At 52.6% G+C, this 22,787-nt stretch overlaps 2 protein-coding genes across 4 annotated transcripts in view; one reads left to right on the top strand and one right to left on the bottom strand.

Moving 5' to 3' along the window:
- The window catches only part of MAF1 (MAF1 homolog, negative regulator of RNA polymerase III), a 30,127-nt gene extending 18,719 nt beyond the window's left edge, over positions 1–11,408 (bottom strand). Inside the window, exon 1 of one of the 2 annotated variants that reach the window (XM_045005316.1) lies at positions 11,120–11,408. The gene's annotated coding sequence lies outside the window, so the exon portion shown is untranslated. The remainder of the gene's footprint in view (positions 1–11,119) is intronic. The other variant, XM_045005315.1, reaches the window with a different exon arrangement.
- Positions 11,409–18,798: 7,390 nt separating this feature from the next.
- The window catches only part of SHARPIN (SHANK associated RH domain interactor), a 40,472-nt gene continuing 36,483 nt past the window's right edge, over positions 18,799–22,787 (top strand). For both annotated transcript variants that reach the window (XM_045007264.1, XM_045007266.1), the window contains exon 1: positions 18,799–19,055. In XM_045007264.1, coding sequence (XP_044863199.1) covers positions 18,819–19,055 — 237 coding nt within the window. In that variant the 5' untranslated portion in view covers positions 18,799–18,818. The remainder of the gene's footprint in view (positions 19,056–22,787) is intronic.

Here is a 22,787-nt window from a genome sequence, read left to right as displayed (position 1 = left end):
GCGGAAAACAAAGTCCCCAGGAACCCCAGTTCTTCCTTCTGACCCCTTGGATTCCCACAGACTTGCCTCTTCAGACTCACGTGGATGCAGCCACCCCATCAGTCCCCGACAGGGGAAATCCTGCATTTCCCAGCAGTGCCTGGATTGGTCCTACCTAAACTCTTCCTAATGGTGCCAGTGGAGCTCGGGCAAGAGAAGAAAGGAACGAGCCCCTGTGGAAGGGAGGACAGACTTCCAGGTGGAGAGAAAGCTGCTAACTGAGCAGGAAGCACCAGAGCTCTAGTGACCACAAACATTTACAGTGGTCTGGGACTAGTTTGGTCCCTGGCTCAACAGGGGTGAAGCAGGAAAGGGAGCTCCCCCCATCGCTCAGCAGCACCATCTCGGGGAGTCTCACAAACCACGGCACATGCTACATCATGGTTCAGATTGCGGGAGCACCACCCTGACTGTCAACCCCAGGAGCGGGGAGAGTCATGCGGACCTACAAACCTGATCTGGGACAGACCGTGAGAACGGTTACTGCAGGGCAGGCAGGCAGGCAGGCAGCATTAGCCTGGACAAGAGCAGACTCCCCCTTAATGTGACAGCTGCTACTGCAGGGAACAACCATAACAAATAGTGCAGGCGAGACACCGCGGCCTCAAGGACGGAGAAGATACTTGGGTAACATTGCTACATTAGTGCACAGAGACCCCAACCACTGTCAGAAGACAGGATATTGGGTTAGATGAACCACTGGGCTGACTCAGCATGGCCAGTCTCATGTTAGCCTTTTTAGCCACAGTGTCACACTGGGACTCATGTTCAGCTGATTGTCCACCATGACCCCCAGATCCTTTTCAGAGTCCCTGCTTCTCAGGATAGAATTCCCCATCCTGTAAGCATGGCCTGCCGTCTTTGTTCCTAGATGCAGACATTTACATTTAACCTATTAAATCACTTATCGTGTGCTTGCATACAGCTTATCAAGTGACCCAGATTGCTCTGTGTCAGTGACCTGTCCTCTTCATGATTTACTGCTCGACCAATTTTTGGGTCTTCTGCAAATTCTTCCAGGTCATTGATAAAAAATGTTAAATAGCATGGGGCTAAAAACCTTTCCCTTGAGGACCCCACTAGAGACAACCTGCTTGATGGCGATTCCCTCTTTACAATTACATTCAGTTGGCCAGCCATTAATCTGTTTAATATGTGCCTTGTGAATTTTATATCATTCAGGGTTTTGTCATCGGAACGTTGAGAGGTACCAAGTCAAACACCTTAGAGAAGTCTAAGTATAGTACAATAACAATCTTATCTCATCAAAACAAGATATCAAGTAAGTCGGGTATCTATAAAAGCCCATGTTGATTTGTATTAATTACATTACACTTCTTTAGGTCATTATTAATCAAGTCTACATTGATCCTGTGCAAGATAATGGAGCGGCTAATGTCAGGCTGACAGGCCTATCACCCTGGTCACCCTTTTTAAAAATTGGCCCAAGATTAGCTTTCTTCCTACCCCATGCCCCTGGTGCATACTTTTGGGTGCTCATGCTGCAAACACCTGCCCTCAGTTGGGTTAAGGAACATGGTGCTTAAAACATCAGCAGACACCTGGAGCCCTGCTTACACTAACTCTCCAAACACTGACACCACATCCATGACAGCAGTGGAAAGTCTAGCAAAACAATCCTAATGCGTACACAGCCTCCACCTGCAGGTGAAAGCCAACCCTGATCCCAACACACAGGAGGGGGAGGGAATCCCGGACTGATAAGCAAACAGCAGAGTAGGGCTTTTATAGTCTTGAGTCCAGAATAGCATCTGTCATCTGACTTAGATTCCAGAAGACTGGAAAAGGGCAAATATAGTGCCCATCTATAAAAAGGGAAATAAAAACAACCCAGGAAACTACAGACCAGTTAGTTTAACTTCTGTGCCAGGGAAGATAATGGAGCAAATAATTAAGGAAATCATCTGCAAACACTTGGAAGGTGGTAAGGTGACAGGGAATAGCCAGCATGGATTTGTAAAGAACAAATCATGTCAAACCAATCTGATAGCTTTCTTTGATAGGATAACGAGTCTTGTGGATAAGGGAGAAGCGGTGGATGTCGTATACCTAAACTTTAGTAAGGCATTTGATACGGTCTTGCATGATATTCTTATTGATAAACTAGGCAAATACCATTTAGATGGGGCTACTACAAGGTGGGTGCATAACTGGCTGGATAACTGTACTCAGAGTAGTTATTAATGGTTCCCAATCCTGCTGGAAAGGTGGGGTTCCGCAGGGGTCTGTTTTGGGACCGGTTCTGTTCAATATCTTCATCAATGACTTAGGGCTTGGCTACACTTACAAATTTGCAGCGCTGCAGCAGGGTGTGAAAACACACCCTCTGCAGCGCTGCAAATTGTGGCGCTACAAAGCGCCAGTGTAGTCAAAGCCCCAGCGCTGGGAGCCGCGCTCCCAGCGCTGTCCGTTATTCCCCACAGGGAGGTGAAGTACGGACAGCGCTGGGAGAGTTTTCTCCCAGCGCTGGCGCTTTGACTACACTTAGCGCTTCAAAGCGCTGCCGCGGCAGCGCTTTGAAATGCAAGTGTAGCCAAAGCCTTAGATGTTGGCATAGGGAGTACGCTTATTAAGTTTGCAGATGATACCAAACTGGAAGGGATTGCAACTGCTTTGGAGGACAGGGTCATAATTCAAAATGATCTGGACAAATTGGAGAAATGGTCTGAGGTAAACAGGATGAAGTTTAACAAAGACAAATGCAAAGTGCTCCACTTAGGAAGGAACAATCAGTTTCACACATACAGAATGGGAAGAGACTGTCTAGGAAGGAGTACGGCAGAAAGGGATCTAGGGGTTATAGTGGACCACAAGCTAAATATGAGTCAACAGTGTGATGCTGTTGCAAAAAAAGCAAACGTGATTCTGGGATGCATTAAAAGGTACGTTGTGAGCAAGACACGAGAAGTCATTCTTCCACTCTACTCTGCGCTGGTTAAGCCTCAACTAGAGTATTGTGTCCAGTTCTGGGCACCGCATTTCAAGAAAGATGTGGAGAAATTGGAGAGGGTCCAGAGAAGAGCAACAAGAATGATTAAAGGTCTTGAGAACATGACCTATGAAGGAAGGCTTAAAGAATTGGGTTTGTTTAGTTTGGAAAAGAGAAGACAGAGGGGACATGATAGCAGTTTTCAGGTATCTAAAAGGGAGTCATAAGGAGGAGGGAGAAAACTTGTTCACCTTAGCCTCTAAGGATAGAACAAGAGGCAAGGGGCTTAAACTGCAGCAAAGGGAGATTTAGGTTGGACATTAGGAAAAAGTTCCTAACTGTCAGGGTGGTTAAACACTGGAATAAATTGCCTAGGGAGGTCGTGGAATCTCCATCTTTGGAGATATTTAAGAGATTAGATAAATGTCTATCAGGGATGGTCTAGACAGTATTTGGTCCTGCCATGAGGGCAGGGGACTGGACTCGATGACCTCTCGAGGTCTCTTCCAGTCCTAGAATCTATGAAGTTCCTGGGCGATGCTCTGGAACTGCTCCCCACAAAGCCAGTCAGAACTCTGGGGAGCCTCCTCTTCCCTGGAGCAGACTGTCTGCTGGGCAAGAAGCTCACACAACTTCACCTTCCTAGGTCTGACCTTGGAGCATTCAGCATATGCCCCTCCCCCCGTGCGCTTCCTACAGCAAGTCTGCCCAGGCGGGGTCCTGGAGAAGCCAGAGGGTCCTGCACGCACCTCCACTTCACAGTCAGACATGACTCATGGCCAGCCAGTAAAACAGAAGTTTATTAGATGACAGGAACATGGTCTAATATATCTTCATTTCAGTAAGGCGTTTGATACGGTACCGCATGAAGAATTACTGGTTAAATTGGAAAAGATGGGGATTGAAATGAAAATCCAGAGGTGGATAAGGAACTGGTTAAAGGGGAGACTGCAGCGGGTCGTACTGAAAGGTGATCTGTCGGGTTGGAGGGAGGTTACCAGTGGAGTTCCTCAAGGCTCGGTTTTGGGTCCGATCTTATTCAATCTATTTATCACTGACCTCGGAACCAAAAGTAGGAGTGGGCTGATAAAGTTTGCGGATGACACGAAGTTGGGAGGTATTGCCAATTTGGAGAAGGATCGGGATATCCTCCAGGGAGATTTGGATGACCTTGTAAACTGGAGTATTAGTAATAGGATGAAATTCAATAGTGAGAAGTGTAAGGTTATGCATTTAGGGATGACTAACAGGAATTTTAGTTATAAGCTGGGGACGCACCAGTTGGAAGTAACAGAAGAGGAGAAGGACCTCGGAGTCCTGGTTGATCGCAGGATGACTATGAGTGGGCAATGTGATGTGTCCGTTAAAAAAAGCTAATGCGGTCTTGGGATGCATTAGGCGAGGTATTTCTAGTAGAGATAAGGAGGTGCTAGTCCCGTTATACAAGGCGTTGGTGAGACCTCATTTGGAGTACTGTGTGCAGTTTTGGTCTCCCATGTTTAAGAAGGATGAATTCAAACTGGAACGGGTACAAAGAAGGGCCACTAGAATGATCCGAGGAATGGAAAGCCTGTCGTATGAAAAGAGACTTGAGGAGCTCGGTTTGTTTTCCTTAACCAAAAGAAGGTTGAGAGGAGATATTATTGCTCTCTTTAAATATATCAGAGGGATAAATACCAGGGAGGGATAGGAATTATTTCAGCTCAGTACTAATGTGGACACGAGAACAAATGGATATAAATTGGCAGTCGGGAAGTTTAGGCTTGAAATTAGACGAAGGTTTCTAACCATCAGGGGAGTGAAATTCTGGAACAGCCTACCGAGGGAAACAGTGGGGGCGAAGGACCTCTCTGGCTTTAAGTTTAAGCTTGATAAGTTTATAGAGGGAATGGTTTGATAGGATAACACTATTTAGCCAATAGGTCAATAATGTGCCGCCACTGGTAATTAGTACCGAGGGTCAATGTTGGGATATTGAAAGTCTTTTTCCCGAGTGTCTGGCTGGAGAGTCTTGCCCGCATGCTCGGGGTTCAGCTGATCACCATATTTGGGGTCGGGAAGGAATTTTCCTCCAGGGTAGATTGGCAGTGGCCCTGGAGGTTTTTCGCCTTCCTCCGCAGCATGGGGCAGGGGTCACTTGCTGGAGGATTACCTGCTACTTGAAGTCTTTAAACCAGGATTTGGGGACTGCAACAGCTGAGTCAAGGGAGAGAATTATTTCAAGAGTGGGTGGGTCAGCTTTTGTGGCCTGCATTTTGCGGGAGGTCAGACTAGATGATCATAATGGTCCCTTCTGATCTTAAGTTCTATGATTCTAAAACAGAGCTTGTAGGTACACAGAATGGGACCCCTCAGCTGGGTCCGTTCTGGGGCCCAGAAAGCCAGACAACCCCATCTGCCCTCACTTCCTTTCCCCAGCCAGCTCCAAACTGAAACCCCCTGCAGCCCCTTCTTCTCTGCTGAGTTCCCTTCCTGGGCCAGGAGGTCACCTGACCTCTTTGTTCTCTCACACCTTTAGAATCCCCTTGCAGGGGGGGAAGGGCCCAGGCCATTAGTTGCCAGGAGACAGAGTGTTGGCCAGAAACTGAGGCACCCACACAGTATTCAGGGGAAACATTAAGAACATTCCTACTTCGCCACAGCATCCCAAGGGTTGCTTGGGATAGCATCCTATCCTTGCACCCTAGCTATGTTCTATTTTGAAAGCATTTGGTGGCTCATGCAATTGGATCAGCAGGGAAAGGATACACTGCCAAAAGGCTTGCTAGTTTAGCCAATCTCATGAAGCTAATGAGGGACATGGCATCACCACAGAGAGCAATCCTAGGTCAGGGGTAGGCAACCTATAGCACAGGTGCCGAAGGTGGCACGCGAGCTGATTTTCAGTGGCACTCACACTGCCTGGGTCCTGGCCACCGGTCCGGGGGGGGGGGAGGGCCTCTGCATTTTTATTTAATTTTAAATGAAGTTTCTTAAACATTTTAAAAACCTTATTTACTTTACATACAACAATAGTTTAGTTATATATTATAGACTTATAGAAAGAGATCTTCTAAAAACGTTAACATGTATTACTGGCACGCAAAACCTTAGAGTGAATAAATGAAGACTCGGCACACCACTTCTGAAAGGTTGCCGACCCCTGTCCTTGGTCATGATGCTAACTTTATTCAAAAAGCCTTTGTTTCAGTCCTGGAGGTGTAGTTATACAAGATTTTGTAGCTCCACACCACCAGGCAATGATGATTGAGCAGCAGAGTTCTGGACGTTGGGACCTGAAGGAACATGGACTTCACGTGACCGTATCCGGTCTCCAATGGTGACCCGTATACATTGTTGCAGAAGACAGAGCAAGAACCCTGCCCAAGACAGTTGGGGAATAATCTGCCCAAAGGTGAAATTTCTTCCTACCTCCTAAGTGGTGGCATATGCTCAGAAGAACAAGGCTTTAGAGCCCCCATTTTTTTCCACAACCATAAACTGCATTCAACAGCCCCAAGGGCTGAATCTGGCCAACAGACTGCACTTCAGCTATTCCCTGAGTTACCATAAACACAGTCATCCAAGCACAGAGGGACTGGGTTAGCACCTGGAAAGGCTGTATTGGCCAGGTGACAGAGCATTATGGAGGCACTTTGGCTGTTAAGAGGAAATAAAACATGAGGTATCATTAAACAGTTACAACCCATACTTGACAGGGACCAAATTCTGGCAGAACATTTTCCTGAATCTCATCTTCTGGCCTTCAAACAACTACTCAACACCATCAGAAACAAGATCCCCACAGACCAGGACACACAGATTCAAAGTGGAACCAGACCTGGCCAGAACAACTGATGCAAAACCTTCAGACATACTTCCACTGCTATGATGATCAACCTTCCTAGAACACACCTTTCAAGATCAATGGATCCTACACATGCCTATCACAACATGCGTATACCTTATCCAGTGCACTGAGTGCCCCAACAACAACTGTGTGCGTGAAACCAGACAATCATCAAGTTCTTGAATAAACTTGCACAGGAAAATGATAGGAAGACAAAAAACACCATATCACCCATGGGCGAACACTTCACAACATGATCATTCCATGTCTGACCTCTCAGTTCTTCTCCTCAATGGAAACCTGCACACCTTCCATACACAAGCCTGGGATCTTAAATCCATAACTCAGCTAGACAATAAAAATCATGGGCTGAAGAGCGACACTGGATTTATGGCTCATTACAACCTGTAATCCACTAACCTTCCTTTTTTGTCCTCTGACTGCAACAATATCCAATGATCTTCGCCTTGAATGGTCTTTTACAACATGTGTAAGCCCCTTAGTTTTCAGTTTAACTGGTTTTTAATGAAAAATCCCAGATTTTACAAAAATAATTATTTTTCTTCCGATTTTCACCCTACTTTTGTATCATTCAAAGATATAAAAAATAACTTGTTTTATTAGGAAAATACATATATCTCATGCAATATATTTTATTTCAATAATACATTAGTCTGTGTGTATACGCAAAACCGCCTATTGAAGTAAGGCTAGAAGATACAAACAGGCACACACGCAAGCTCTGAAGTGTGTGCATCTGAACGTACTGATACCCACCACGTACACATTTCAAGCTATTAGCAAATAATGGTTTAAAGATCTGACATGCTAAAATGGGAACAAAAAATCTGTATCAGAACACGTTTCAGAACGCAAGGCAGTATTCAAAAGTTAAAAAAAACAGGAGAAAAGGACAAAGTTGACTGTATGTGCTGCTAATGGTGTGGCCCAATTAGTACATTTAATTATTTATAGGCTAACAGTTATAATCTACAAAGGAACTCGGAAGAACCTAAGCGCTGCCCTGTTTGGTCAGACCAATGGCTCTTCTAGACCAGTATCCTCCTGTCTCCAAGAGTAGTCAGTACCAGAGCATCAGGGGACGTTTACAGAACAGGGCAGTTGGAGATCCACCCAGTCTTCCCCTCCTGACTGGTGGTCAGAAATTTAGGGTTGCCTGGAGCATGGGGTTGCAATCCTGACCATCCTGGCTAACAGTCACTGCTGGCTCCACTAACTTTATCTAGATCTTTTTTTAACCAAGCAGTTATACTTTTGGTCACCATAACATCCCGTGGCAGTAAGTTCCACAGGTTAACTGTGCAATATGTGAAAAAATAATTCCTCTTGTTTATATTAAACCTACTGCCTATTAATTTCATCAGTTGACTGCTGGTTTGTGTCTTCTGGGAGAGAGTAAACAACACTTCTCTATTCACTTTTTCCACACCACGTACGATTCCCCCCACCTCCTGGCGTCATCTGTTTTCTAAGATGAACAGCACTACCCTTTTTAGTCTCTCCTCATATGGAAGCTGTTCTATACTCTTAATCATTTTTGTTTTCCTTTTTTTAAACCCTTTCCGATTTCCTTTTTGAGATGAGGTGACCAAAACTGGACACAGTATTCAAGCAGTGTGTGCACCATGGATGTACATAGTGGCATTATGGTATTTTCTATCTTATTTTCTATTCCTTTCCTAATAGTCCCGAACATTCTCTTGGCTGACACCGTATATTGCGCTGAAGTTTTCACAGAACCCTCCACAATGACTCCAAGATCTTTTTCTTGAGCAGTAACAGCTAATTTAGAACCCATCATCATTATATATGTGTAGCTGGGATTATTTTTTCCAATGTACATTAATTTGCACTTCTCAGTGTTGAATTTTATCTGTCATTTGGTTGCCCAGTTACCCGTTTTGTGAGATTCTCCTGTAGCTCTTTGCAGTCAGCTTTAGACTTAACTATCTTGAGTAATTTTATATCATCTGCAAAACTTGCCACTTCACTGTCCACTTTATTTTCCAGACCATTAATGAATATGTTGAACAGCACAGGTCCCAGTACAGAGCCTTGGGGGATCCCATGGTTTACTTCTCTCCATTGTAAAAACCGACCATTTACATTTACTCTTTGTTTCCTATCTCTTAACCAGTTACTGATCCCTGAGAAGAGATTCCCTGTTACCCCAGGATTACTCAGTTTCCTTAAGAGCCTTCGGGGAGTGACCTTGTCCTGAAGACTTATCTTGTCCTGAAGACTTATTACTAAGGATGTGAGTGTGTCACAGAGGTCACAGATTCTGTGACCTCCATGACTTCTGCACTGGCCACTGCTGGGGCAGTCTCAGGCCACTGCACCCTCCCCAGCAGCAGCAGGAGTTTGAGTGGGGGGGCTCAGGGCTGGAGGTTGGGGCACAGGATGGGATGAGGGCTCTGGGCAGCACTTACCTTCGAGGGGCTCCCCAGAAGCGGCGACATCCTTTGGCTCCTAGGGGCAGGCAAGGCCATGGAGCTCTGTGCACCGTCTCCACAGCTCCCATTGGCCACAGTTCCCAGCCAATGGGAGCTGCGGAACTGGCAGTCGGGGAGGAGGCTGCACGCAGAGCTGCGTGGCCATGCCTCTGCCTAGGAGATGAAGGATGTTGCCATTTCCAGGGAGGGGCGGAGCCTGGTAGGGAGCTTGTCAGCCCCGCCAACCCGCTCCCATCCAGCACTGTAGGTCCCCGGCCGTGCGCCACCCCCCCCCCCCCACCCAACACCACTGCAGGTCTCAGGCCACCCCCCAGGCCCAGCACAGGTCCTGGGCCCACCCCCCAGCCACTCCCCTTTCCCCAAGCAACTGCATTGCCCACCTCCCCCAGTCTGCTCCCCTCCCCTGAGCACCCCCAGGATACCCCCCCTTTCCAAGATTTAGTCAGGGGTATATAGTACAAGTCATGGACAGGTCACGGGCCATGAATTTTTGTTTACTGCCCGTGACCTGTCCATGACTTATTAAAAATACCTGTGACTAAAACTTATTACTGTCTAATTTAACAACCAGGCAATGAAGTCAATCAACCAGGGATAGCTCTGAGCCAACAGTGTCATAAAATATACCATATACCTTCCACGTGACTAAGCCTAATTACAGGCACTGCCCATCCAGGGATTTGTCCCAGACATGCCTTAGGTGTGTTTATTGATAGTAAATGAAGGATTGCTCTGCCCACGGTAACAGAAGTGGCAACCTAACAAGAATGCTGCCCAACCTTAATACCTGTTGGGGAGAAGATGTCAGAAGAAATTGGTTTTGGTAGCTGATGTAACAGGTACCCTGTCTCCCTAGATGCAAGAGCCTTATCTTACCAAAAGACAGAGCACACTTCCTTGGGACAGGGGACTGGCAGGGATGCTGAGGCAGCATTTAGGCTGGGAGAATACTTTTCTCCTGTCATCCAAGATTTCTGAGGCATGCAATACTTTGTAGTTGAACTTTAGAGCCTGCCTATCTAGCCATATAGATAGGGAATCAGCTAGCCTGGTGATAGAGCCACATAAATACCCAACAAATCTTCACGTAGTATCTGAATAAGCAAGTGTAGCTAATACCTATCCCTGAATGTATGTTTTTCCTCTCTCTGTCACTTACCAATAAAACCTACTCTTGAGACAAGTGGAACTGGTCCATGGATACTGTCCCTGGGGGCAGTTGCTGTGGGCAATGCTGAGATACTGACCCCAAGGATAGTACAATCCAGAGTGAGTGCAAATTTCACTGCACGGTGGCAGGCAGGGGCGTGAGACCTCCCACCCTAACAGTGCCACAGGATCCAGCACTGAAGCCCTGTTTGAGGCACACCTCCAAGCAGGCACCCCCCATGGCAGCCCCATAACTCCCAGCATGCAATGTTCCATCCCCCCCACCACACACACACACACACCCCCCAGGAGCTCCCGGCTGCATGATGCGCTCCATCCCAGAATACAGCGCTTCGGGCCTGGAGGGCAGCCGCTCCCACCATGCAACGCTCCAGCCCGCTCCCTGCAGGGGTGCAGCCCCAGGGGACCACAGCTCCCATCATGCACCACGCCGTGAGGCCCTGGAACGCGCCCATGGTGGGGGGCGGCCGGATGCACCTGCCAGCGCGCAGTGCGTCACCGGGGCCTGAGGCCCAGTGATCAGACTACAACTCCCAGCATGCAAAGCGCCGCCCTGTCCCGAGCCGCTTCCGCCCGCCCTGTCCCATGTGGCGCATTGCAGCCTGGGAGTTGTAGTCCTCGGGCTCCCGCGGCTTTGAGGGGCCGAGCAAGGACCTACTCGCGTCTCCCTGGCTCAGTCCCGGCCGGTCTCCCCGCGGCGGCGGCGGCTCCCTCACTCCCTGGGCGCCTGTAGGCGGCACAGCGGGCGGGGAAAGCTCGAGCAGGGCGCCTCCGCCTCGGCCGCCGTCCGACTCCTCGCCGCGGCCCGCCAGGCCTCCGCCCGCCTCGACATGTCCCCGGCTAACCGGGGCGGAGCGACTGACCGACAGAGCCCGCACTCCCCTGGCTAGCGGCGGCCACCGACCCGTCTCCTCAGGCGCCGGACGACAACAAGAGCCCCGCCCCGCGAGCCGCGTCTGACCCGCTGCCCTTTTCGGTCCGCCCATTCCTATTGGAGAAGAGACAGGCCAATCACCGCATTCCTATCCCCGCATTGGCTAGAACGGATGCAAATCAAGCACAGAGACCCGCCTACCGACGGGAGAGAGCCTGCATCTGATAGGCTGCGGCTTCCCAGGCCCTGGTTGGCTGTCTGGGACAAAGACGGAGCCGCTGTCAGTCAAGTGCGGCTGGCCTCGCCCCGCAGCTCCGGGCGGGGAGGGGTGAAGGGGACGCAGGCTTCAGGGGGCGAGTTCCTGCCCCGGCTCCCCGGGAGGGGTCAGTCCCCTGCATCCCCCACCGGTGCCTGCCGGGCACCCCTCCCCGGGGAGGGGTCAGTCCCCTGCATCCCCCCACCGGTGCCTGCCGGGCACCCCTCCCCGGGGAGGGGTCAGTCCCCTGCATCCCCCCACCGGTGCCTGCCGGGCACCCCTCCCCGGAGAGGGGTCAGTCCCCTGCATCCCCCCACCGGTGCCTGCCGGGCACCCCTCCCCGGGGAGGGGTCAGTCCCCTGCATCCCCCCACCGGTGCATGCCGGGCACCCCTCCCCGGGGAGGGGTCAGTCCCCTGCATCCCCCCACCGGCGCCTGCCGGGCACCCCTCCCCGGGGAGGGGTCAGTCCCCTGCATCCCCCACCGGCGCCTGCCGGGCCCCCCTCCCCGGGGAGGGGTCAGTCCCCTGCATCCCCCCACCGGCGCCTGCCGGGCACCCCTCCCCGGGGAGGGGTCAGTCCCCTGCATCCCCCACCGGTGCCTGCCGGGCACCCCTCCCCGGGGAGGGGTCAGTCCCCTGCATCCCCGCACCGGTGGCTGCCGGGCACCCCTCCCCGGAGGGGTCAGTCCCCTGCATCCCCGCACCGGTGCCTGCCGGGCACCCCTCCCCGGGGAGGGGTCAGTCCCCTGCATCCCCCACCGGTGCCTGCCGGGCACCCCTCCCCGGAGAGGGGTCAGTCCCCTGCATCCCCGCACCGGTGCCTGCCGGGCACCCCTCCCCGGGGAGGGGTCAGTCCCCTGCATCCCCGCACCGGTGCCTGCCGGGCACCCCTCCCCGGGGAGGGGTCAGTCCCCTGCATCCCCCCACAGGTGCCTGCCAGGCATCCCACCCCAGGGAGGGTCCTTTCCCCTGCACGCCGCCATAGGTGTGTCCTAGGCACACCGCACCCCAGGGAGTGGCCTGTCCTCCTTACCTTGACTAGAGCAGCCCAGGCACCCCTTCACCCCATCCCTTCCCCAGGGAGGGGTTCACCCACCAGCCAGATCTACCCCAGACCAGGTCAGTTCCACACATTCCCCATCAACTCCCCACCCTTACTTCACCCCTACCCCAATAACTCTTCCCCCCCTTGGGGGACCCATCCTTTCTATCAGCTGTTACCAGCCCCTAGCCTCTCAGGCTGGCCTATCCCTGGCATGGGATGAAGGAGCCCACATCCTTTCCTCTCAGACAAGGGCCTTTGCACCATAGGGTGACATCAGGAAGCTGAAACTTAGCACATAGCAGCTCCATTATCCAACAGAGGTGTGAGCAGAGTGCAGACTGCGCACAGATGCTGGCTGGCTGGCTCGCTCTTTCCAGAGTGAATTTAAAGTTAGGTCCTGATTTACAAGGTACTCAATGGTCTGAGCTGCTTCAAAAACTCAGCTCAGACCATTGAGCTGAGCCTCACAAACAGCTGCGCCCTACAGGACACTGAACCGAGAACTGAGCTAAGCCAGGTGCATGGAACGCAGCCTTCCCAGCTGCAGGACCCAGCTATGGGATGCCTAGGAGAGCAGCTGAAAATGAACCTGACCATGTCCCCGTTTGAATGCAAGGCCCACATCACTCATCCCAGTAACAGATCAGCCAAGAACTGGGGACGTTCGAGGGGAAGTAGAGGGGAAGAAGGAATTTTAAAAAATAAATGAAAAAAGCCAACCCCCCCCCTCCCGAAATGGCCCCAGGAACAAAGGAAACGGTGAGAAAACGAACAGGGGCACTTTGTCTCTAGGGTGCCCCAAGGACTCCTGTTCTTTTTGCGGATACAGACTAACACGGCTGCTCCTCTGAAACCTGTAAGGAAACGGCCACTTGGTGCGATCTTTAATTGTTGTATGGCGCTTAGATGGGAGCTTGACACTCTGCAAATCAGAACCTGGCCGTTCTTTTCCTTATCAGAGGGGTAGCCGTGTTAGTCTGGATCTGTAAAAGCAGCAAAGAATCCTGTGGCACCTTATAGACTAACAGACGTTTTGCAGCATGAGCTTTCGTGGGTGAATCCCCACTTCGTCGGATGCAAGAAGAAGAAGTGGGTATTCACCCACGAAAGCTATAAGGTGCCACAGGATTCTTTGCTGTTCTTTTCCTTGAGGCTGGCGTATTCATTTTGTGTCCATTTCTACTGCTGCTGTGGGAAGAGATGATTAACCCTCTCTCTGCCAACTCTGTAGGGTGCTGTACACCCTGGCATACCCCATCAAACCCCACATTTGAGATAAGCCCAAGCACTGGTGCTTCCTATTTTGTTTTCTACCAACAAGAAATCAGGAGGCTTATGACCCTGATTGGGGAAAATGGGGGTGGGCAGGTGTGAGATTTCAGCCCCAACTGAGCAAATATGATTTTCCTCTGATGTTGCCAGACCAACACAGGCAAGAATGAATGTTTGCAAGGCTGACTCGGAGAGCTTGCATTGGACAGGTCTCCTGTGCTCCCAGCCAAGCTCTGTGAGCGCCTAATGGAGAACATGCGTTGTAACATGCACATGCTGTGGCTACTCACAACTTTGCAGTGACAGCAAGGAAAGCCCTAGCTCCTTCTGCACAGGCCCCTACTAGTTGAGTTACAGAAGAATCTCCTTTAGCAGGGATCAGCATAGGGCCCATGACACACACTGGATCAGTTCTGCTTCTCATCAACCCGGGCAGTGGTGCACATACAAGCTAGCCAATTAACCACTCTATGTTTTGATTACAATGACAAAGCAGTTCATAAAAGCCAGTGTGGTCCTGCTAGGTTAGTAGCCAGGCATTGACGGCAGCCTGTCAGAGATGCTTCCGAGGCAGGTGCAAGGAACCCCTGGGTCGGGCAAACATTTGTGCACTAACATTTGTGAGCAGTAAATAATGAAGAGGACAGGTCAGTTATACAATGCTCTGGATCACATGATCAGCTGGGGGGGACAAGTAAACATGATGCATTTTTAAATGGCCAAATGTGAGGTCAGACATCTGGGAACAAAGACCGTAGGCCACTGTGCCATTACCCAGGGTACAATCTGGACTGATGGACAAATGTGTCCCTCAATTCTCCAACCTGGGGTGCCTTTTACACGGCTTCGCTGTGACGACCACCACTCCTGCTCCGCCCACACAGCCTCTAGCATGTAAATCACCCCCCGCTATACTGTACGAGTGCTCTAGCCAGCCAATCCTGAATTACATTACAGGGCAACGGCAGCAAACTCCCAGTCCCAGACTTTCCCCCAGAAATGTGCAGCTGGTTCTGCCTAGCGCCCTCCTAGACAACACAAGCTCATAGAAAGTCCGTCATTTCATTAATAGAAAATGATATGCAAAAACCTTGTTATCTCAAAGGGAGTATCCCAACACTTCAAACACACACTCGTACAGATAAAACAATAAAAGAAATTTATTAACTACAGATAGATTTTAAATGATTACAAATAATGAGGCATAAAAGTCAGAATTAGCTACTGTGATGAAGTGGGAATGTTCTTAATGTTTTCTCTGAGTGCTGTGTGTGTGCCTCAGTTTCCCCTATGCATTTCTCAAGTGTCTAGGGATGTGTGTGATTGTTGCAGAGCCCTAGGGGGCCAGTGTGATACTGTCTGCACAAAGAATGGCCGATACCTTGTCTCCTGGCAACTGATGGCCTGGGCCCCTCCTCTGCAAAGGTGCCTACTGAAGGTGTTGGAGAACAAAGATCAGGTGACCTCCTGGCCTGGGAAAGAGACAAAGGCCGGAGGAGGAGGGGCTGGAGTTTTTTCAGTTTGGGGCTGGCTGGGAAAATGGAGGGGCGCCCAGACAGAGCTCTGGCCTCCCTGCCCCTCCCCAAGATGGACCTGACTGAGGGGGTCCTGTTGTCTGTACCTGCAAGACCTGTCTTGGACTCTGTTCCTGTCGTCTAAATAAACCTTCTGTGTTACTGGGTGGCTGAGAGGCACGGTGAATCGCAGGAAGCTGGGGGTGCAGGGCCCTGACTCCCCCACACTCTGTGACAGCTACAAAGTAAATAAAAGGTAAAATGCATCTAATACCTAACTTAACAAGCTAAGTGAATTCAAAGCAAAGGTTTCTCTCACCACATAGCTTAGCAGTCTTGCTGGATGGAATCCTTTCAGTCAGGACCCCTCCCCCAGTTCTGTGTTAATTTCCTTGTCCTTCAGGTGGTGTTGATGCCATGGGGTGAAGGGAGAGATATTTTGGTGCCTCTGTTCCCTTTTCTTATAGCTCTATTTCTTTGAAAGTCACCTCCAGCTGAGGTTCAGGAGACTGTGGGACAGGAACCTCCAGCTGTTTCTTTGCCAACATGTACATTTCTCGCTCACACCCTTTTTCCTGCCAAAGAATGGCCACTTAACCAGGTGATACTCCATTTTGATTTTGTTGACACCTGACTGAGGCCTCAGTTTGCCTTTTGTCTCCGAGGGACTGGTTTGTGCCTGCTCTTCTAAACTCGGAATATGTATCACTAATGTTATATAGTAGAATCTTATCACTTTACAAACAATGTTGCCACACATATTTTACCAGGACAATAATGATCAGCACATTATGAGTTTTCAAATTATACCGCATAAGGCATCCAGCCATTCAACAACCCATGGGCTTCACCCAAGAGGCTGGTCCCCAAGGAAGACGGGTCGATCTGGTTCTGTGGGGACTATCGGAGGCTTAATGCCATCACTGTATCTGATGCCTACCCCATGCCAATACCTCACTTTGTACAAAATCTATTATAGCTTTGTAAAAAGGGTGAAAATAGGGATACCGACTGTCACAGCCATACTCACAGGATGAGGACTCTATCCTAGGAAGCAGTGACTCTGAAAAAGATTTAGGGGTCATGGTGGATAATCAGCTGAACATGAATTTCCAGTGTGACACTCTGGCCAAAAGGGCTAATGTGATTCTTGGATGCATAAACGGGAATTTTGAGTAGGAGTAGAGAGGCTATTTTACCTCTGTCTTGGCACTGGTGTGAATCCTGTGTCCAGGTCTAGGGCCCACAGTTCAAGAAGGATGTTTAAAAAATGGAGAGGGTTCAGAGAAGGGCCACAAGCATGATTAAAGGATTAGAAAACCTGCCTTATAGTGATAGACTCAAGGAGCTCAATCTGTTATAACAGAGAGATGGTTAAGGGGTGAGTTGATCACAATCTATAAGTACCTACCAGGGGAACAAATATTTAATAACCATAGAATCACAGAAGCATAGGACTAGAAAGGACCTCAATAGGTCATCTAGTCCAATCCCCTGCACTCAAGGCAGGACTAAGTAATAACTAGTCGATAACGGGCTCTTCGATCTAGCAGAGGAAGGTCTCACACGATCCAATGGCTGGAAGTTGAAGCTAGACAAATTCAGACCGGAAATAGGGTATATATTTTTAACAGTGAGAGCAATTAACTATTGGACCAATTTACCAAGGGGTGTGGTGGCTTCTCCATCACTGACAACTGTTAAATCAAGGTAGGATTGTTTTACAAGATCTGCCCTAGTTTAAAAGGAATTATTTTGGGGCAGTCCTCTGGCCTGCCACACAGGAGGTCAGGCAGGCTGATCAGAGTGGTCCCTTCTGGCCTTGGAAGCTGTGAACATGCCCCTGAAGAAAGCTCCTCCCTACACCCTGTCAGCCCGTGGCTGGTTTGTACCCCGAAGCAGGAGCATTTGAGTTCAGGTTACATGGAAGTTCTAATTCCCTATTCCGGTAGCATCAAGGAGCCCTAGTCACAGACCAGGCCCCCAGTGCGCTAGCACTGTACAAACAGAACTAAAAGACAGTCCCTGCCCCAGAATTTATAATCTATGTGTAAGACAAGAGGTGACAGACAGGGAAGCCCAAGGAAACACTCAGCCGCCAGTGGTCAGCACACCAGGCACTGGTCTCCTCAGCACACCAGCAGCTGAAACACGGTCAAGTGTTTTGTAGACGTCATGGCAGACGGGAGCTTGGTGGTGGGATTTGAACAATCTTTTTTGGAACCCTGCTATGCTCTGGCATGCGGGGAGACCTTGTGCCAAGGTGACTGTGCAGCAAGTCTGGGCATGTGTCCTGCTGCCAGACCAGGGCATGTGCCCTACTGCACCTGCCTGTGACCCACGCCCTGCTGTACATGTGCACCCGTGTCCTGCTGTATGTGTCTGTCCCTCCCCTGTGTCCCCCAGTACGTCCCTGCCCGTGGCAAGCTGAACTATCCACCCATGGTCTGTGTCCCGCTTCACATGTGCAAAGGTAGCCGGCTGCATGTGCCCGTGGCCCACTTTACTGCCAGCCCCTGGCCTGTGCCCCACTGCGTGTGCCTGCCTGTGGCCTGAAATATTGGCTACCATGGACTGGGCTGCACTGTACGTGCCTGCCCGTGGCCGGCTGTACGTGCCTGCGGCCAGTGCCCCTCTACACGACTGCCTGAGGCTCCCGCTATGCGTCCGTGCCCCACTGTACTACTTGCCCATGGTCAGTGCCCCATGCCCCTCTGCATGTGCCTGCCCACGGCCCACTGCACTGCCCAGCCGTGGTCACACCCCGCTCCACACGCCTGCCTGGGGCCGTGTCCCGTGGCACATCCCTGCCCATAGCCCCTGTCCCGCGCGCAGCCACTGCCCCAACCCACGCGAGCCCGCTGCCTGCCCGCGGTCCCACCCGAGCCTCATGCGGTCCCACGCGAGCCCGCACCCGCGGCCACTGCCCCAACCCACGCGAGCCCGCTGCCCCACCCCTGCCTGCCCGCGGTCCCACGCGAGCCCGCACCCGTGGCCACTGCCCCAACCCACGCGAGCCCGCTGCCTGCCCGTGGTCCCACGCGAGCCCGCCGCGGTCCCACGCGAGCCCGCACCCGCGGCCACTGCCCCAACCCACGCGAGCCCGCTGCCCCACCCCTGCCCACCCGTGGTCCCACGCGAGCCCGCCGCGGTCCCACGCGAGCCCGCACCCGCGGCCACTGCCCCAACCCACGCGAGCCCGCTGCCTGCCCGTGGTCCCACGCGAGCCCGCACCCGCGGCCACTGCCCCGCCCCACCCGACCCGTGGCCAGGCCCCGCCGCCCCAGCCCGCCCCAGCCGCGTCCCGCCCGGAACGCCGCGGCCGGGGCGTGTTTCCAGCCGGCCGGCGCGGAAGTGCGGCGGCCGCTCGGCTCGGCTCGGCTCGGCGGCGATGGCTCTGCCGGGCGCGCCGGCCCCCGGGCCCCCCAGCGGCCCCGCGCCGCCCCCCACCGTGCTCATGTCCGTGCGCGTCTGGGCGGCGCGGCCGCTCGGCCTCCTGCCGCCGCCCGCCGGGGCCTCGGCCGCCGGGGACGCGCTGCTCCGCCTGCAGCTCAGCGTGCGGCCCGGGCCCGCCGGGGGGCGGCTCTTCCGCCTCGCCCTGCGCCACACGGACGCCCGCCGGAGCGTGGTACGGGGGGGCCGGCCGGGGGGCAAGAACTTGGGGGGCTGGGCGGGGGTGTGACCTGAGGGGGGGACAAGGGGTAAGAACTTGGGGGGCTCGGTGGGGATACGACCTGAGGTTGGGGGGGGGTAAGAACTTGGGGGGCTGGGCGGGGGTACGACCTGAGGGGGGGTAAGAACTTGGGGGGCTGGGCGGGGGTACGACCTGAGGGGGTGAGGCAAAGGGGCCGGGGTGGGGAGGGGGTAAGAACTTGGGGGCCGGGGTGGGGGTGGGGTAAGTACTGGAGGGAGATGACCTGAGGGGGGGGGCAAAGGGGCCGGGGTGGGGTAAGAACTGGAGGGATATGACCTGAGGGGGTGGGGCAAAGGGGCCGGGGTGGGGAGGGGGTAAGAACTTGGGGGCCAGGGCCGGGGTGGGGTAAGAACTGGAGGGAGATGACCTGAGGGGGTGGGGCAAAGGGGCCGGGGTGGGGAGGGGGTAAGAACTTGGGGGGCAGGGTGCGGAAGGGGTAAGGACTGGAGGGAGATGACCTGAGGGGGTGGGGCAAGGCGGGCTGGTGCTGGGCGGTGATAAGAACTGGGGGGACGGGGAGGAGTGGCGTGGGGTCGGGGGGAAGCAGTGTGGGGGTCGGGTGAGACTGGGGTAGGAAGCGGAGGGCCTGGGAGGGAACATGGAAGGGGGGTAAGTACTGAGGGGGTTGGGGAGAGGGCAGGTGCTGGAGGTTACGGGGGGTTGTGTTAGGAAGGGTCTGAAGAGGACAGTTACCCCCTCCTCTCCAGGGTCAGTCAGCACCAGCTCACACATCCCAGCCCCTCCCTCTGTGCCTCAGGATTGGGGTTTCTGCACCCCTGGTAGGGCCTTTCACTCTTCCCACCGCCCTGAAGGAAGGGGCCCCGTTTGCTCAGCCGCTTTTGAGGCAGGAGTTGCACAGGCCTGTGCTGCCCCAACCTGGTTACTGACCCTGCCTCCAGAAGAGGATTTCATGACTGAAATCTCCCACCCCGTTGCTGCTTAGGGGGCCCATGTGGGACTAGCCCCGTGGAGCCCGATGCCCCCAGCAGGGACCCACCATTAGACTGGCCCCAACTGACCCCCTTGTTGGCAGTCTCAGCAGAATAGCCAAGGACTGAATAGACCCTGGAGCCTGAACTCTCTTCTCACCCTTAGAGGAGGGTTCCTATGATGCAGGCGAGTCAGCTACTGGGGACTGTGTGGAAGGCAGCTCTGCACTTTCCCAGCTCTGGGGATGATGGGAGGCCTCCAGAGGCCCATGGTGGTCCCCCACCACTGGTCACAAGTGTCCATGTTTGCACAGTGTCTTTACAAACGCTTGTCAGATTTCCCTGAGAGTGTCATGGCCAGCAGCCATTCTCTGCTTAAAGGCTGGGCTAGAAATACCTTCCCGGACCTGTGTGTGGCTGTGGATCATGTACAGTAACTCAGGATGAGACAGCACTGAGGGGTTCTGCAGAATAATTCAGGTGATAAAGTCCTGAGTCTCCGCTGTGAGCATGTGACCAGCAGACTGTAGAGATTTGTGTGTGTTTCTGACTGGGGATTGAGTTCCTGGCTGTTGTATGAGATGATGTCTGGTGGGATGGCAATTCTGAAGGCTTGTCTGACTCCCAGTGTACGGCGAGGCCAGTGAGGAGAAGGAGCTGCGTTTGCATCGGAGAAGCAGAGTTCTGTTAGGTAAACGCCCCCCACATCCTTCTGTGCCCCAGCCTGACATTTATTCTGTGTCTGTTCTTATACCGTGCTCATCACTGTAGGGTCTGAGGGCCTGTATGAAACGACATGACCAGCGTCTGTTCTGACGTGTTTGTTCTCTCGTCCTCTCCCCAGGGGAGAAGTGTGTGCAGGGGGGTGCTTTGTTTGGGTAGTATACTCACTGCTCTGTGTCTGCCAGCAAAGGCAGGTTGGAGAAATGTGCCCGGCTCTTGAAGTGGAAGGTGGGGAGGTTTAGGATGGTCCGTAGGTGGTGGGGGAGTTCATTCCACAGGCTCAGGCTGGCCCTGAGAAAGTTCTGTCTCCTGCACAGGCGAGTTTTACCCTTATTGCAGAGAGTCCATTGCGCCAGAGGAGTGGAGCTGTCGACTGTGGTCTTCATCCCGGAACGTTAGGCTCTGTTAGCTACGCTGGGCCCAGGCCATGGAGCATGTTACAGATACGGACTGAGATCTTGGCCATTGTCTTCCATGGATGCCTCGGCCAAGAGGCCGGTGTCTACAGCAGTCTCCTCTCCTGGTGTAACTCACCTTTCTAACCTCTCCTTTTAACTCTCTGATGGAGGCTTTACTCTTTCAGCTCTGAGTGCTGACAGCTGCATGCTGTCAGAAGGCTCCATCTTCGCTCTTCTCCTCCTCTGGAAGCACCTACTTGGATTTTCCCAGCTTTAACCGTCACATCATTTCTGTGGAGATGCCACCTGACTCCATCTCCCTTTGCACTGACTGACTCCACCCCCCTCATCTCTGCCAGCCCTGGATACCTCAGGCTGAAGAGCTTCCCGAGTTAAACCCCTTCCTCTCTCTTCTGCCCCTTACTCTCCGCTGAGACAGCGCTCCCAAAGTCTCTCATGACCTCTTTCTAGCTAAAGTTCAGAACCGCCATTTCCTCTCTTTGACCTGTTGGCCGCCTTCAGCGCAGTTGATCATGCACTTCTGGAAATCGTGTCCTCCCTTGGCTTCCATGACTGTCTTCTCCTGGTTCTCCTCCTGCCTCTCTAATCGCTCCCTCTGGGAGTTCTTTGGGGGATCCTCCTCATCCCCCTGCAGCTTTCTGTGGAAGTTCCACTGGGCCCTGTCCTTGGTCCCCATCTTGCCTCCCTCTGCACCTTATCTGTGGTCACCTCATCTGCAAACACAAATTCAGCTCCCAGTTGTATGCTGAGGACTGACCTCTACCTCTCTGCCCCAAACCTGTTTCCCGCTGCCCAAACTGAAATCTTGGCCTGTCTCTGTGACCTCTTCTCATGGATATCTAGCCGGCAGCTCGAGCTCAACCTGGCTAAAACCAAGCTCTTAATCTCCATCCTTCCCCAAACCCACCCTGCTACCCCCTTTCTTGATGACTGTAGACAACACTACCATTCTGCCTGTCACGCAGGCGTGTAACCTGGGTGTCACCTTCAACTCAGACCTCTCTCTAGAGCCTTGCATTCAGACTGTACAGATCACGCACAACATTTCTGCTTCGTGTCTCTAAGATCCAGCCTTTCCTCTCCGTCCACACAGCTAAATTTTTCCCCAGGTTCTCACCATCTCATCTCTCTCACTGCAGCATCCTTCTCTCTGGCTGTCACATACACTGTCTTGCCCTGCTCCTGTCCACTCAGAATGCTGCGGCCAGGATCATTGTCCCAGCCAGTTGCTCTGACCGTGTCACCGCCCCCCTGCATGCTTACGCTGGCTCCTCCTTCTCAAGCTCATCAGACAATCGCTATTCGTTGACATTTTCAAGGCCCTTTGACTGTCCCCAGACTACCTGTCACCTCTCAGTCAGTACTGAAAGGCTGGGTCCTGCCCCCAATCAACTCAGGATTCCCGCCTCCATCACCCGCTTGTTGAAGTTTCAAACAAGCCCCTTCCTGCTTTCTCCTGTGCTGCCCTTCACTCTGGGGAGGAGCTTCCCATAAACATCTGCAAACCCACCTCGTTTCCTCCTCCACATCCTTAACGTTTTCCTTTGCCTTGATGCCTACAAAATACTTGACAGGTGGGCCCTGATGTGCTGAGA

The sequence above is a fragment of the Mauremys mutica genome, chromosome 2 (assembly GCF_020497125.1).
Source record: "Mauremys mutica isolate MM-2020 ecotype Southern chromosome 2, ASM2049712v1, whole genome shotgun sequence".
Taxonomy (NCBI): domain Eukaryota; kingdom Metazoa; phylum Chordata; order Testudines; family Geoemydidae; genus Mauremys; species Mauremys mutica.
This window is presented reverse-complemented; position numbering and strand designations above follow the sequence as displayed.